This window comes from Schistocerca cancellata, chromosome 12, assembly GCF_023864275.1.
Source record: "Schistocerca cancellata isolate TAMUIC-IGC-003103 chromosome 12, iqSchCanc2.1, whole genome shotgun sequence".
Classification (NCBI taxonomy): Eukaryota; Metazoa; Arthropoda; class Insecta; order Orthoptera; family Acrididae; genus Schistocerca; species Schistocerca cancellata.
This window is the reverse complement of record NC_064637.1, coordinates 148,948,861-148,966,320: the sequence shown is the minus strand read 5'-3', so window position 1 is coordinate 148,966,320 and position 17,460 is coordinate 148,948,861. Positions and strand designations below refer to the sequence as shown.

Sequence of the window (17,460 nt, the reverse complement as noted above, 5' to 3'; positions counted from 1 at the left end):
TTGAGGCAATCATGCATTGTACTTGGATCTTCAGGGAGTATCTCTACATCAGCTTCAAGGTAGGCCAAAGACAGATTGTTGTATAAATGAACTTCCTTGATTATTTCATGGAGATCAGATGTATGCAAGTTTAATAGCACTGGTCCCAATACTGAACCTCAGGGAAGACAAAAGTTTCTTGTGTCTGCTTAATCAACTGAAGAGGATCAGTTGGAAGTACCCCTCAGGTAATATGTTGTTTATGAAACTAATTATAGTTTGGTGAGTTTGTACAGGAGTCCTTGGTTCCCGACTGTATTGTAGACAGCTGTAAGATCAACAAGAGTCACTGATGTTTTAAGAGTTCTTTGAAATCCAGCTTATGTGTGTTTGCGGAAGTTAAGTACTTGGTCTGTACAGCATTTGTTAGGTCCGAATCCTGCTTGTTCAACAGAAGTAACTTCACACATCTTATGGACAGATTCTGTTAAGAACAAGCCTTTCTAATAGTTTGTAGCAGCAGCTTAAGAGGGTGACTGGATGATAGCAAACAGCTTTACTCACTGGTTTGCCAGGTTTCAGTATAACTAGGATTTTTTGTTCTTTTGGAGGTTTTTGGAAGGTTAGTCGACAGCATAATATAGACAAAGCTTGCAAGCCACTTATGAGTTTTGTTTCCACAACTGATGAGGAACTCTTGTTGTATCTCATCAAATCCTGAACCTCTATCTTTTTTTTCCATTTCTTTGAGAGCTGAGTTGTTCACATATACCACGAAAACTCTGGAATACTCTTAGTTTGCTAGGTGCCTTCTGCTTCAGATTGTAAAGCTCTTCCTTTTCCATTCTTGCATGTGACTTTTATGAGGGTGATACAGAGAAGGAAGTTATTCTATTTTGCAGTCTGATCTGGTGTTACATCAGGATCTTGTTGGGTAGTTCTCTTAAGAGAAGCAGAAAATTACATTGATGCTGAATTCTAAATAAAAGTCAATTTCAAACTCTGAACACCATTTTAAAGGAAGGCAATTCAAGGAAAAGTTGTGTTCTTCAAGCTTGTTGTCAAACTGTCTGTAACCTATTGAACCGTGTCAAAGATACAAGGAAACAAACTGGCAGTTGTAAGACTGTGATATGATCACCACATTTTTAACAGAACAAAAAGCAAAGGACCGGGATGAGCAGATATTAGCCCTCAGCCATCTGTTCTGTGGCATATATCTTATCATCATGTGTATTGTCTATTGTCTCCACGCCTTTCTGTACTAATAAGGCCTGACAAAGAGACAAAACACACACACACACACACACACACACACACACACACACACACACACACACACACACACACACCATAGCTTTTACTGCTTCAACATCTTACATTTTATATTGTCTGTTGCATCAAAGGGGGTAAAAAAAAGCTAATACATAATGAAAACAAAGATAATGTGACTTACCAAACGAAAGTGCTGGCAGGTCGATAGACACACAAACATACAAACAAAATTCAAGCTTTCGCAACAAACGGTTGCTTCATCAGGAAAGAGGGAAGGTGAGGGAAAGACGAAAGGATGTGGGTTTTAAGGGAGTTTGGTAAGTCACATCATCTTTGTTTTTAGATACATTTTTGCCACGTGGAATGTTTCCCTCTATTATATTAATACATAATGAGAGAGACTTGCAGGGCAGTGATTACCTTCTGGAGGTGAAATGGGTATTACTGCCGATACACAAATGAAGTACAAACTGGCCAAATGAGCATAGAACTCGAGCTCCGAGGGTTCCATTCAAACTTAATTCTGAATACAGATAGGTCAACCATCCTTAAAAATCGAGACTCTCAACAATTTTTGCCTGTTGTTGATATTGATACTAGCAACATGTTGGTCCTCGAAACTCCAAAGCCACATTAAAATCTTCATAGTCATTCCTGAGAGTACCTCAGACATACAAAAATAAGATAGCAGCAGACTTCAGTTTATACAGGGTGTATCATAATTAATGGCGTAAACGCATACAGTTGAAAGTATATGATATTAGAAGCAAAAAGTCTCAGTAAACACAGGGTCAAAATTGCATACCTTAAGCAATTTTTCGTCTTCGATACTGTGAAGTAAATCTCTTCTATTGAAAGCTCTTTGCTTTCCATATTTTGGGAAATGGTAATGTGGACCAAAACAAGAAAAAAGTCCAGTAAACATGTGTGCTCTAAAATTCATACATTAAGAGCTATGAGCATGTGCTCCTCTTCGCTACTTGGAAACACAACTCTTCTAATGAACAATTGCTTATAACTTTTACGGTATGCATTTTAGAGCAAATGTCTACTGGACATTTTTTCTTGCTTTGGTCCATACTTCTACTTCCCAAAACGTGGAAAGCAAAGAGCTTACAGTAGAGCAAAAATTTAATTAAATATTTTTATTTACTTACCAAAACATGACTACAACTTGCATTTTTAGTTTGCATGCAGTAATTTTTTCTATTAAACTTCTGCTGGATGGTGACTGTAATCTAAGTTCCAACGGCAAAAAGATATTTTTACATGATACAATTTTAGAATTTAACAATTTTTGGATTTTTTTACCCTTTACTTGTACTGCGTAACTTCGCTTCTTGCCAAATTTCATTATTCTAGGTGAACAGGTAGCCAGCCTATGATGGGACTGGGGCAGGTGGTGCTGGGTGGGTGGATTGAGCAGGTCTTGCATCTGGGTCTTCCGCAAGGGTATGATCCGTATGGCAGGGGACTGGGGGTTTGAGTGGCACATCGATGGACTAGGATGTTGTGGAGGTTGGGTGGATGGCGGAACACCACTTTGGAGGGGACGGATGTATCTTGGGTAGGATGTCCCTCATTTCAGGGCATGATGACATATCAAAAGCCCTAACAAAGGACATTGTTCAGTCATTCCAGTTCTGGGTGGTATTTGGTGACAACAGGGGCACTTCTTCCTGGTTGGTTCTTGGGATGGATAGAAGGATTGTGTGTATGGGGATATGGCTTTCCTTCCAAAAGCTGGCAAAGCTCTGTACCTTTTGTTTGTGTACTTATTTTTGTGTTAGCAGAAGAGCCAACTGAAACCCTCAGCAAATGCGCACAGGTTGCCCAAACTCTTACAGGAATCGCCAAAGCGTGCGCGAGTAATGAGTAGATGGGCAAATATCTATATGGTACTTTACATATGTAGAATTGTGGACAGCTGGGAATGTGAGTCTCGCGGGAAGCGTGCAAGGGATAAGTCCCTGCAGTCACGCTATTCATCTGTGTCCTCGGTGGCTCAGATGGATAGAGCCTCTGCCATATAAGCAGGAGATCCCGGGTTCGAGTCCCGGGCAGGGCGCACATTTTCAGCTGTCCACATCGAGGTATATCAACAACACCTGTCGGCAGCTGAGGGTTTCAGTTATTCATCATTTATTCTTTCAAGAACAGTTACTGTCTTCATATATATAGTTAAAGGCTACCCTGCCATTGACCTTCGTCTGTGCGAATGCGCACAGGTTGCCCAAACTCTTACGGGAATCGCCAAAGCGTGCGCGAGTAATGAGTAGATGAGTAAATGTCTATAAGGTGCTTTACATATGTGGAATTGCGGACAGTTGGGAATGTGAGTCTCACGGGAAGCGTGCAAGGGATAAGTCCCTCCAGTCGCGCTATTCATCTGTGTCCTCGGTGGCTCAGAAGGATAGAGCGTCTGCCATGTAAGCAGGAGATCCCGGGTTCGAGTCCCGGTCGGGGCGCACATTTTCAGCTGTCTACATCGAGGTATATCAACAACACCTGTCGGCAGCTGAGGGTTTCAGTTAGTCATCATTTACTCTGCAATTCAGTATTCCCTCGTGTGATCCAACATTTCTCTGCAACTCAAGTTGATCTATGATGCAGTCGGCTTCTACCAGTTTTCCATTCTTCTGTAAACTGTGTCAGGGCCACAATGTGTAAGTTCACTGATATTTTGGTGAAGCCTAAGCTGACCATTTCAGAATTAAGTCATATTTGGTACATGGTTATCTACTTCTCTTAAGAGTAAAACTGCCAAATAGCTCAAGTATATGACTAAACAGCTGGATAGCTTCTTTAGGTAATGCGAGGCATTTTGCTCTAGTTTAAGCAGATGATTTTAAGGCCACATAGAAGGCAAAATTGCAATTATTTTTTTTAATTTATTAGACTGATTCTTTAAGAATAACACTGCAAAGTTTCATATAATTGGATTCTGGCTAGAAACATGTTTTAAAAATGTCTGTCTGGGCATCTGCGTCTGTTACACCCCATCTTTGTACACAGGGATCCACACCATCACCAAGCTATAAATTTTTGTGTGTTTTAATTTTTCGTTCACACAATCTAAACGAATTACAGGAGAGTCTAGACAGTGGTGAGAAATCTTTACTTGTTCCTTTGTTTACAATGTGTGTTTTTTAACAGTACATGCTACAAACTTTTTTCAGTTGTTAGTTTTGCATATATCAACCTGTTTTGCTCTAAATGGGTCATAATTGTAGAACTATATTCAAAAAAAAATGAGGAAATGTTGAATTTCATACAGGAAATTTAAATAACAGTTTGCACACGCTGCTCTTAAATGTGAAGAACAATTTTCGACAAAGTCACAGAGTTCATCGAAGAAGAAAATAAGTGAAGGAACTGATGACACTGTGTACAGTGCCAAAGATGAGTTCCCCAGTGGATTTAGGTTAACTGACTTAGAAATACTTATCCATATGATTAAAGTTTCATGTGCATGTGGCAACTGTGGGTCAAAGGACCCTGGATTGTATGACGACAGTGTCCTCTGTTGTTATGAAAACAGTTCCCATGTGATGCCAGTTTAGTGTTTAATAGTGGAAATGTATGCAGGACTAAGTGCCTGCAGAGACTAGGTTCCATGCAGATGGATTCATACTTAAGATACTCGGAAGCATCTATGAAGTATAACTGGACAAAGCTCAGGCAGCAGTATAATAAATGCAAAAGTTGGGTAGGCAAAGACGGCAGGGGAAGAGATGACTCCAGGAAGAGAACAAAGATTATGGATATGGACAGCATTAGTCACTAGAGGTACAGCAATGTTGTCAGAAATTTAAATAAAATCTTTTCAAAGCAACTATGACCTTCAGCAAAAATCTGTTCCACATGTTTTATTATCGTCTAATGCAGATGTAAACTGTTAAATTTCAGTTTTATTGCTGGATTAGTTTACAAGAAATGGTACATTACAGAAACAATGGTAATTAATAATTCGTATCACCACAAAATGTACGTCAATGCGCATTTTCAAACAAAAACTGCACAGAATATCAAGCTTTATGTTTTACATAATAGTCTCAAGTTTTACTATTTTAGCTGTAATATTTTTGGAGATACATATATGTTTAAGTACTTTAGTCATTAACAATCATGGTGGGTGTGTTTGCTGGCAAAGGCAAAGTAATGGTCAAGAACAAGGTGCATAAGGGCTACAAATTTTAAGTCTGGAATTTAAGGAGGGATTGGCTGAATGGTGAAATACTGAGGTCTCCACCTCTTGGAGCAATACCAAAGGTTAGGTAGAAATAAGGAAAAGTATGTGGAGTAGTTGTTTGGCTATGGTGAAAGGATGTTTGCAACAGGAATTTATGAACTGAAGTACAGGAGCCAGTGTGCATTATGAGATTACTGAAAACACTAGAGATGACTCTAACTGGTTCACTTGAGAGAAGAAAGGTCAGAGCAAGGTGATTGTTTTCTCTGCACAGACAAATTGAACACTGAAAGAATGGCCAGAAAATTATAGAAAAGATATAGCCCTTAACTGTACTGCAAAGATTGATGAGTAGCAGAAAAAACTGTGAGGAACTGGAAATATAGAAAACCAGTGGGCAAATAAGAAAGTGTCAACAAATGGGGAAAAAAATAAAAAAATTAGTTTGCTGAACAGTGAAAAAGATGGTATTAAACAAAGCAAAAATGTTACCAAATACCCCACCACAATCACGATTTCCCATTCACACTTTTTTCGCATTCACATACATTGCCAATTCACAACCTAACTATTGCCTCCCAGCCTGAACTAGATCTTGGGTTATATTATAGATTAGTTACTCAGCACAAGCAAGATTCATATTTCACACTGTCATTAAATAACCATAGTGTCAAAATGAAAGGACATCCAGGAAACACACATTGCCCCTGTAGGAGCTTGTCACTAGTTATCCCATACCATCCTCCAATTGGCTGCCTTCAACTTGACATAATGATTCATTGCAAACATTTGATCTAAAGCACTGCACACCTATAGTATTTACTTAACTTTGACCATAATTTTCAATTTATTGATTCTTAATAACTCTATCGTGTTGAATATAGTTGTTTAAGTTAGGTTTTTCTTTCCAAAATCCAAATTGTTTAAAATAAGAATGCCTTTCCGGAACAAATGTTCAATATGTTATGTTGCACACAATGTAAAAATATTTTAATGATGTGCTTTTGGTGTCCAGCAGAGCTGTCATTACCAGCAGATCAGCTGAAGATCTGAAAGCACACCATCAGACTTAACTATCCATCACTTTTCAAACATAATTATACCTCACGCTAAACTAGAGATCAGGCCATCTCTACAACAGAGACTTTGAGTTTCAGCCAACCAGGTATGAGAAAACTAAGTGTCTACTCACCAGAATTGTGGTTGGAGGACGATAATGTGTGTATGGAGCCCGCACTGCTACTCCGGGAGAACGGGTAGCGCAGCTCGCGTTCCGTGGGGCTAGACGGCTCCATCTTCATGTCGATCGCGCTGCCAGTGCTGGAGTTGCTGACATCCATCATGGCACTACTGCCGACGATTGCCCCGTGGCTCACACCGACTGCGCCATGGTACTGGGTGGGCGCAGACACTGCCCGCGGGTTGCGTGCACCTCCTATGCAGATAGTGTCACTGGTAAGCCCTCAGGCACAACCGTGAGGAAACGCTCTTGAACTATTGTGGAGAATTTGTTGCTATCAAAGACATTTTGGTAGGTGTACATGTTACATAAGAGTGTACTCTTTGCAGATGACATGTCTTAGTGTGAAAGATGTGGAACGTAATACAAATTCTGTAGTTAATAGGGAGTCAGTAACACTGGCATGTCACATTCAGAGAACACATTAACACTTAATCAAGCAATGGGAAATCCAGGATGGAATGTAACAATATTATGAAAAGGAAAGTTGCTACTCACCATATAGTGGAGATGCTGAGTCGCAGATAGGCACAACAAAAAGACTGTCACAAATAAAGCTTCTGGCCACTAAGGCTTCATCAACAATAGACTACACACACACACACACACACACACACACACACACACACACACACACAGGGAGAGAGGGAGGAAGGGGGGGAGGGGGAGGGGGAGAGTTTCATTTGCGTTTGAGTGTGTGTGTGAAGGCCTTAATGGCCGTAAGTTTTATTTGTGACAGTCTTTTTGTTGTGCCTGTCTCTGACTCAGCATCTCCACTATATGGCGAGTAGCAACTTTCCTTTTCATGATATTGTTACATTAACACTTAACTGTGACAAACTTTAATGCATACAGTTTCTGACATCGAACTCTTGTAAAACTGAAATTTTATTTTCAAAAGGTGGACGAACTGTCATAGAAATCAACTATTTTAACCTATTACGATTGTGGGTAGATAGAAGGCTTTCTTGGAAGTCACGTATACATGGCTGTCAGTTCTTTCCGACATGTCCGAAGAGACAGACACCACTTTGATCCTGCATCCACTATGAATCACAACACAAAGGAATTAAAGACATTAGCTCCCAGTGGACAGCGATTTATATCAGTGGGGCAAGTTGAAAATTTGTGCTGGACCGGGATTTGAACCCAGGTCTCCTGCTTATTACGCAGATGCTCTGATCACTACGCCATCTGGACATAGTGGTCACCACAACTGCACTGACTATCCCAGCAATCTCACAAGAGACTCAAATTCTCAACTTTACCACACACTGCTGCTCATTAGCCTTTACTCGTGGCGTCTTGCCTATTCCTGTAAGTGTTCAGTGAAGTCACACACTAAGCTCAAATTGTTACGTGATTGGCAAGATGCCGAGAGTAATGGGGCTAATGACCAGGGGACACTACATCCACAGTGTGCTGTATAAGTCAAGAATTTGAGTGAAATGGGAGTCGTGCTAGGGTAGTCCGTGCAGTTGTGGTGACCAGTGTGTCTGGATGGTGTAGTGGTCAGCCCATCTGCCTAGTAAGTAGGAGACCCGGGTTCAAGCCCAGTCTGCAATAACTTTTCAACTTGTCCCATTGATATACAGAGTTATTCTAAGTGCTGGACTCATTTTCAAAACTACATATTTATTCAAGTACAAATCCAAAATGAACAAGCTTTATACCAATGGAAAAAAGAAGTTTCAAAGTTCTTTCATAATCTTTTATATCAATTTAATAATTTGTAATTAATTAGTTTTTAATAATTATTTAATAATTAGAAATGTGGTAATGTTATAAATGTTCAATGTAGCCACCGTCGGCTGACGGCAAACATCGACGCTGTAGCCAAACTCGTCCCACACACGCGAAAACGTATCTGCTGTTACCGAGTGCACAGCAGCAGTGATCCGGTTCTGCAGATCATTCAGAGTTGTCAGTAGGGGTGGGACATAAACAGCTTCCTTCACATAACCCTGTAAGAAATAGTAGCAGGGTGTCAGTTCAGGAGATCTCGGTGGCCAGAAGTGCAGAGCCAGGTCCTCAAGTCCCCTGCACTGAGGAACGGAGTCATTCAAAAAGCCTCGTACATCACGGTGCCAATGGGGCGGAGCTCCATCCTGTTGGAAAATGAAGACCTGGGAAGCTTCCATTACTTGAGGGAACAGCCACAGTTCCAACATGTCCACATACGTGATTACCATTACAGTTCTTTACACAAGGAAAAATGGTCCATAAACCTTTGTACGGGATACGATACAGAACACATTGATCTTCGGTGAGTCTCTTTTGTGTTGCAATGGTGAATGTGGATTTTCCAAGCCCCATATGCAAACATTGCGTCTCTCGACTTTTCCACTAAGGTGGAACGTCACTACTTCATCGCTAAAAATTACACACTGTAGAAATGCGTCATCCTCCATCTTTGCTGGCACACAACCACAAAATGCGAGACACTTCTCTCTGTCATTAGGGTTGAGAGCCTGCACAAATTGTTATCGGCAGGGCTTGTACAGCAAACGCCTTTTCAGAACTTTCCATACAGTTGGTTGAGGTATTCCAAGTTCTCAAATGGCTCTATTGGTAGACTTACAGGGACTGCGCACAAAACTTTCTTGAATCTGACACACACACGGACAGACTGTGCTTTTTCTTTATACACACTCCCTGTCTGTTTAAATTGCTTAAACCAACGGCAAATGCTTTAGCGAGTTGCTGGTCAAATATCGAAATTGGTACGAAATGACCACTGCACTGCAATCTGCTACTCACTTTTTGCAAACTCGAGAACGCAGAAAATCTTGTGCTCCACAGTTGCCATCTCACTGACAATTGACAGTGAAATGGAATGACGGCCCTATTGCCACGCAAACTCTACCGGCTGCTTCTGAAACCATCACCGCTCGCCCGCCGCCACCTGCCAGAAACTCTGAAACTTCTTCTTTTCATTGGTATAAAGCCTGTTCAGTTTGGATTTGTACTTGAATATATACGAATTTTTGAAAATGGGTCCATCATTTAGAATAACCCTGTAAATCAATGCCCACTGGAAGCTAATGCCTCTACTTCAGTGGTCATCAAACTGCAGGCCACTTGCAGCCTGACGTGTGTGTGTGTGTGTGTGTGTGTGTGTGTGTGTGTGTGTGTTTCTCAGACATATTTTTTAATGATATGCTTCTAGCACAAATGGCACAATCCAAAAACATCAACGAATGTCAAGAGCTCCCCAAGAGGGTATTTTTCTTGCTGAGTAACAAACAAAAATACTTACAGAGAGAGTAATATTTTAATATGTGCTTCATTTTAATTAAAGCTGGTGAATTCAGCCATGAGCTACATAAAATTGGGCACTTACATCAGGGACAGAGTGGTGCCCAGCACGGCTTCTGCGCAGTTAACTGGAGTGAGAGTCGGAATATTTTGTTCATCTTCCAAAGCTGGCAACTCACGAGAACGCTCAACTAGCACCGATCAGCTGCTATGGTATAAACGTCAAATATGGATTCATAAATGTGTGTTATAGAGATGGTCACCTTCAAACGTGGTATATGTCTGTAGCAAGTAATCTCAAATCAAATTAAGGCTGTTAAAATACAGTGAGTAAAAGAAAAATGATATTCGAAACATTTAGTAAAAATTTGCGATCATTCCCCATATGGCAGTTACTGTTATTAATTATAACAATAAACAAATTTATGTAGGTTACCAAATAATGTTAAATCGGTAGGGGAAAGTGTGGTAAAGTGTCGAGGACTGGAAAAGTGGCCAGTGCATATTTTTTGCTCTGAACAGCACTGCTGCTTGCCGAGAAGCGGTCAAATTAGTTCTAACAAACATCGGCACTGCTATCAGTGATATTGATAATGGAAGCTTGTTCTGTTACTTTTTAGTACAAACTGTTTTGTTTTTAGTCGTCTGATGTAAATAAGTCATTTATATTATTCTTGTTCCCTCACATGCAGGGAGAGTAATAATTTTTTGCAATATCAATGTTTAAACAATGTCTTTTGGCCTATAAACGTAGTTCCTTCTTATTTTTTTCCATGTTGATGGTTTCTTCTGTGGATCACTAATGCCAATATGGCATTTGACCGTGAAAAGTGGCAACACTACATGTCAGGTATCTACCCCAATAACAGTTAGTTAAGAAAAACTCGTTTAATACAACAGATAAAACTGACTTCTAATCCCTTTTATATACAAAGTTATCATCCACCATTCTGCCCCTTTGTGACAATTTTGAATTAATTGCATTATATAACTTAAAAGTGTATCTGTTCTGTTATACAGGGCCTAATAAAATATTCTGGTTATAAACTGTATACTGCAGCCACTTGTTATCCTTCCCAATACTAGGGCATGAAGATGCCTAGAAAATGTGCCCGGAATTCACAAAGACAAACACATAATCATATTGCGATGGCACTGGCCATGTTATCCCCTTAGGTAGGAAAAACTGGACACCATGTAAACTTTCAGAAAAATATGTTTAGTACCAATATATTATTTTCTTTTTCGCTGAAAAATATTCAGTGTGATACCTTATAATATGTAGATTCAAATCGAATAACTGCTAAACTTCTATCAATAGCCATGGTTTGCTGAAAATTGAATACCCGTTTAAGGTACCAATCCCCCCTCCCATATGCAGTGCAACGTGTCACCCTGCTACACTGGCTCTAAAGCAAAAAAGTTTAATGACCACTACTTTAATTCCTTTGCGTCTTTTTTCTTGGAAATATCAAGTTCCAAATCTGGTGCTGAAACCAATTGCCGCTACCTTCACTATAAGGTCTGTCTCCCATGTTTCTGCCAATGAAACACAACAGCTTGTTTACACTGGTTTCTTTCACTCTATTGTCTCATATGGTGTTACATCCTGGGAAACTACAACACTCGCTAACAATATTCTTATACCCAAAAAGGGCAATCAAACAGTTCGCGAACTTCCAGTAGACCATTGCTCAAGTGTCTCAGAATTCTAACTCGGCTCACGGTGTAAATACACTCCTGGAAATTGAAATAAGAACACCGTGAATTCATTGTCCCAGGAAGGGGAAACTTTATTGACACATTCCTGGGGTCAGATACATCACATGATCACACTGACAGAACCACAGGCACATAGACACAGGCAACAGAGCATGCACAATGTCGGCACTAGTACAGTGTATATCCACCTTTCGCAGCAATGCAGGCTGCTATTCTCCCATGGAGACGATCGTAGAGATGCTGGATGTAGTCCTGTGGAACGGCTTGCCATGCCATTTCCACCTGGCGCCTGAGTTGGACCAGCGTTCGTGCTGGACGTGCAGACCACGTGAGACGACGCTTCATCCAGTCCCAAACATGCTCAATGGGGGACAGATCCGGAGAACTTGCTGGCCAGGGTAGTTGCCTTACACCTTCTAGAGCACGTTGGGTGGCACGGGATACATGCGGACGTGCATTGTCCTGTTGGAACAGCAAGTTCCCTTGCCGGTCTAGGAATGGTAGAACGATGGGTTCGATGACGGTTTGGATGTACCGTGCACTATTCAGTGTCCCCTCGACGATCACCAGTGGTGTACGGCCAGTGTAGGAGATCGCTCCCCACACCATGATGCCGGGTGTCGGCCCTGTGTGCCTCGGTCGTATGCAGTCCTGATTGTGGCGCTCACCTGCACGGCGCCAAACACGCATACGACCATCATTGGCACCAAGGCAGAAGCGACTCTCATCGCTGAAGACGACACGTCTCCATTCGTCCCTCCATTCACGCCTGTCGCGACACCACTGGAGGCGGGCTGCACGATGTTGGGGCGTGAGCGGAAGACGGCCTAACGGTGTGCGGGACCGTAGCCCAGCTTCATGGAGACGGTTGCGAATGGTCCTCGCCGATACCCCAGGAGCAACAGTGTCCCTAATTTGCTGGGAAGTGGCGGTGCGGTCCCCTACGGCACTGCGTAGGATCCTACGGTCTTGGCGTGCATCTGTGCGTCGCTGCGGTCCGGTCCCAGGTCGATGGGCACGTGCACCTTCCGCCGACCACTGGCGACAACATCGATGTACTGTGGAGACCTCACGCCCCACGTGTTGAGCAGTTCGGCGGTACGTCCACCCGGCCTCCCGCATGCCCACTATACGCCCTCGCTCAAAGTCCGTCAACTGCACATACAGTTTACGTCCACGCTGTCGCGGCATGCTACCAGTGTTAAAGACTGCGATGGAGCTCCGTATGCCACGGCAAACTGGCTGACACTGACGGTGGCGGTGCACAAATGCTGCGCAGCTAGCGCCATTCGACGGCCAACACCGTGGTTCCTGGTGAGTCCGCTGTGCCGTGCGTGTGATCATTGCTTGTACAGCCCTCTCGCAGTGTCCGGAGCAAGTACGGTGGGTCTGACACACCGGTGTCAATGTGTTCTTCTTTCCATTTCCAGGAGTGTATATTCCACTACGGGTTTTATTGTTGACAATATTGACTCATTCAGAAGAAACTGCAACACTCATTCAGTGAACACTAGATGGAAACGTGACACGCACTCTGACTGTATTTCGTAAGGATTGTACACAAAGGTGTTCACTACTCAGTGGGCTTCTTTAATAACAAGCTGCCAGCAGAACAGAGTGAATGAATGAATGAGTTGAAGAAGAAGTTGTCTTATAAACCCCAAGATGGCCAGCGACAGTCTACATGTTGATGCCAGCTGCAAAACTCAGTAGCATCCATTACCAAATTGATCAGCTACAATAGGAGTCTGATCCATATTAGGTGGCCTGTTAAGACCCCTATAGCAATTCGAGCACAGGTGTAACATCCCATAAAGGGTTAACTGCCATTCCTAATTTACTTTCAAGCAAGATATGACAGTGGACACACGAGGGAAAAGTACTCCCAGAGGTAAACAATCCTTCATCACTGGAAACAGTGATGCAAGTAGGCCATCGGCTTCTGGAGAGCCTAGCTCATGATGTAAGGAACAGTCAGAGTTTCCTAGAACAACTCACATACTGCCTAAGAAGAAGAAAGATTTGCTTGTTACATGAACATCTTCACCAACAGAGAACAATATGCACAGTAATGATCGTTGGAAGATTATAACTATGATGTCCTCTGGGATCGCAGTCTCATTATTGCTTTAACAGGTCTATTGGCCACAGGTTGTTGTTATTGTTGGTACAGTTCCCATGTCCTCAGTTCATTTAAAGTGTTCTGATTTTTTTGTAGTAAACCTCAGTACTGAAGAGATGCAGAAATGTTTTTCTTTGCATCTGTACTTCAACACGAAAAACTAGGGACTGAATACCACCTCCTAGATGAGCTAAGTACATCATATTTCTCTACAAAAAGCAATTCTGTAAACAGCAATCTGCCTCAGAGTGCTTAACAGTTTGGCCTGATGGCACCAGTACGTTTGCTACAGCTATGAATGAAGCTGACCTACGTGAGAGAGTCACAGTAGCTGCAGAAGAAAACAAACATATGGTTTAGGGATAGCAAAAAAGTGTGGGAAAAAAAAAAAAACCTTAGATAAACTTCAGACACCTAACAAATGAACTAGGAACCAATCTCACAGTACAGCTTGGACCTTGTAAGACACAGCACCCCCCCCCCCCCCCCCAATACTAAATTTGAAGCAGTATCGCTCAATGAAAAATTAATGCTGCAGAAACATACAGAAAAATTAAGTCTGCATTGATATGTTCTTAGAATCCAGTGTTATGTTCGTACTTTGCTCTCATACCTAGGATATTATGTTATGACACCATATTTTGGAAGAATACCAATCTGGTGAAACACACATTTATGCTTCAAAAGAGAGCAATAAGAATAATAAAAGGGACGACACATAGAGAATCACATAATTTTTTTAAATGAAATAAAAATCATGACCCTATCATGTATCCACATTCATGTAAGGTATATGTTTTCGCAAGGCACACCAGTAACATTTTGTGTTATACAGTCAAGTCCACAACTATAAAACAAGAAACAAAAATGATTTTCATACAGAAATTTACAGAAAAGCAATCTATCTCTATCAGCCTAAAATTCTGTTTCATAAACTACTAAGGAAAATCAAAAGACCATCAAAATTCCACAAATTCAAAAAATGCTAATTAGCAAGAGTTTTTATACGAATACTTGAATCATCAGCATTCAAAATACAGCGGCTTATTTCCTTCATCATAGTGGCCCAAGTGCTAATTGGGAAAACAAACTGTATTCATTTTTATCCTATTACAGTATATTATGACTATTGTTACGAGTATGGTTTCATGTTACACAAGTTGTTGTTGTGTTCCTTAGTCAAAAGACTGGTTTGATGCAGGTCTCCATGCTGCAAGCCTCATCATCTCCAAGTAACTACTGCAACCTAAATCCTTCTGAATCTGCTTACTGTATTCATCTCTTGGTCTCCCTCTACGATGTTTACCTTGCACACATCCCTCCAATACTAAATTGGTGATCCCTTGATGCCTCAGAACATGTCCTACCAACTGATCCCTTCTTCTAGTCAAGTTGTGCCATAAATTCCTCTTCTCCCCAATTCTATTCAGTTCCTCCTCATCAGTTACATAATCTACCCATCTAATCTTCAGAATTGTTCTGTAGCACCACATTTCAAATGCTTCTATTCTCTTCTTGTCTAAACTGCTTATCGTCCATGTTTCACTTCCATACATGGCTACACTCCACACAAAGACTTCCTGATGCTTAAATCTATACTGGATGTTACAAAATTCTCTTCTTCAGCAACACTTTCCTTGTCACTGCCAGTCTACATTTTACATCCTCTCCACTTTGACCATCATCAGTTATTTTGCTGCCCAAACAGCAAAACTCATCTACTACTTTAAGTGTCTCATTTCCTAATCTAATTCCCTCAGCACCACATGATTTAATTTGACTACATTACATTATCCTTGTTTTGTGATTTATACATAAGAATATTTTATTAGCAGGTACATAATTGTAAATTTTTCATGTCCTGTTATCCATGTAAGAGCATGTTTGATGAGATACGGGGGAACTAAATAAATCGAATCAAATGCATGAAATTTGACTCAATCACTTCCACCATAAAAATACTTTGTCACAGGGGGTCAGATGTCAGAGAGAGAACTTAAAGACAAAATGGATACATTGGATTATTATTATTATTCCGGTAACTGACAAACATTACTGATTTTGAAGGAAATGTCAATTTCCACTACTGTTCTAGAAAAGACATAAAAGCACAATTCTTGTGCACTTGTACTGCAACAGTCTGTGACAAGCACAACATCCTCTTAATTTGCAATCGCAAACCACAAATACTTTTCAAGAGAAGGATCATTCCTTTGCCATTTCACTCAAAGCACATGAAAGTATACTAGCACAGAGTACAACACTCCGTATTTGCTCGAAGTATAAAACATGATTTCTTACAACTGATAAATTCTGAAACCAGACACACATTGTGCGTCTACTACACTGAACAGACATGTTGTGGAAAACACACTTCAAACGTGACATGTCAGTTTGGATTCGCGTACAAAATACATGTCTACGTCTTTCTCACTGACTGCAACAGCACAATATGCTATGTTATTGTTTTGGTATTACCCAGTGTCTCAGAGCGCCAGTTGTACGCTGGGCAGTAACGAGGTTTTTTAACTTCCTGGTTAGTCTTTGAAAACCCAATTCGCACGTACATGCATCCCATATGTCATTAGTTTCAAAATTGTACTATTTTCCTATATGGTCCGGAGGACTGGGGCATGATGAGTGTCAATAAGGAATATTAACGGACAGCAAACTGCTCAAATATTAAACAAACACAAAGCTGTCGTATCTTTGGCCACTGCTGTTTCAAATAGCCATTATAACAATTAAAAGAAACTGACGGTAGTTACGTAGACTAGTTTAATGTGAGAAATGAACTGAGGAACAGAGAAAGTGTCCGCAAATTGTACATATCGTAGTGTCGATCCGTAACGAATAACTATCCTACAACACACAAATAAACATTTAGTAAAATATTCTGTAACAGCTGTTCATATTGTTACTTAACAACTCCATTCACCACAAACATATACACGTCACAATAATGCTGATCTTAAATTGCTTAATTTTGCTCACTCTAAACAATGCCGCCTGCTACCTTTCTCCCCAAACGTCTGGATATACACACGCCATGACAATGAAGTGTTGCCAACATGGAAAGTTGCTTATTTAGTATTTACCCAAATAAAAATCCATCCCATTGGTGTACATCTCGGCCGAATCTCAAGAAGCAATGATCATTTTACTGACGCGGCGTCTGCCTCAGGCTGTCTTTAGACTACTGTAAACGGTTTAGAAGAATTGAACCTTGGACCCTGTTATCTCTCACTTTTCATTAGACGTATTCATCATTCTCAATTGACAGCATTTAAAAATATCATTCAGAATTATTCGTAAGGGGTTTGCTAAAACGTGCAAGCTGCAAACGAACGAATCATTGTTCAATTGTGAGTGAGATGAACAGCAGTATACCATTCGTTTAAAAAGAGCTTTATTGCGTTTCATTATCGTCCTATTAGTTATCTCGGTGTACGGAGATTAGTTTCAAGGTCACAGTAAAAAGTAAACACCAACTTCGACAGCGCAAGTAACTACAATAATTACGGGTCTCACACAAAGCGTAGAAGATTAAAGAACTTGTGCAAATCTATATCCTGATTCTTGTGAGACTTAAAACTGAATTCATCAACATGTTATGAAAAGTATGAATAGGCCTACATCGCTGTCTGACAGAAGCCGTAAAAATTAAGAGAA

The 17,460-nt window shown here is 40.9% G+C and overlaps 1 protein-coding gene across 3 annotated transcripts in view; it reads right to left on the bottom strand.

Moving 5' to 3' along the window:
- Positions 1-17,077, bottom strand: part of LOC126109588 (max-like protein X) — a 54,918-nt gene extending 37,841 nt beyond the window's left edge. Inside the window, exons 1-2 of one of the 3 annotated variants that reach the window (XM_049914621.1) lie at positions 16,887-17,077; positions 6,639-6,881 (exon numbers count right to left, since the gene is read on the bottom strand). In XM_049914621.1, the coding sequence (XP_049770578.1) occupies positions 6,639-6,881; positions 16,887-16,917 (274 nt within the window). In that variant the 5' untranslated portion in view covers positions 16,918-17,077. Of the gene's footprint in view, positions 1-6,638; positions 6,882-10,029; positions 10,143-16,782; positions 16,850-16,886 lie in introns of those variants that run through there. The other 2 variants (XM_049914622.1, XM_049914623.1) reach the window with 2 other exon arrangements.
- Positions 17,078-17,460: the final 383 nt, after the last annotated feature.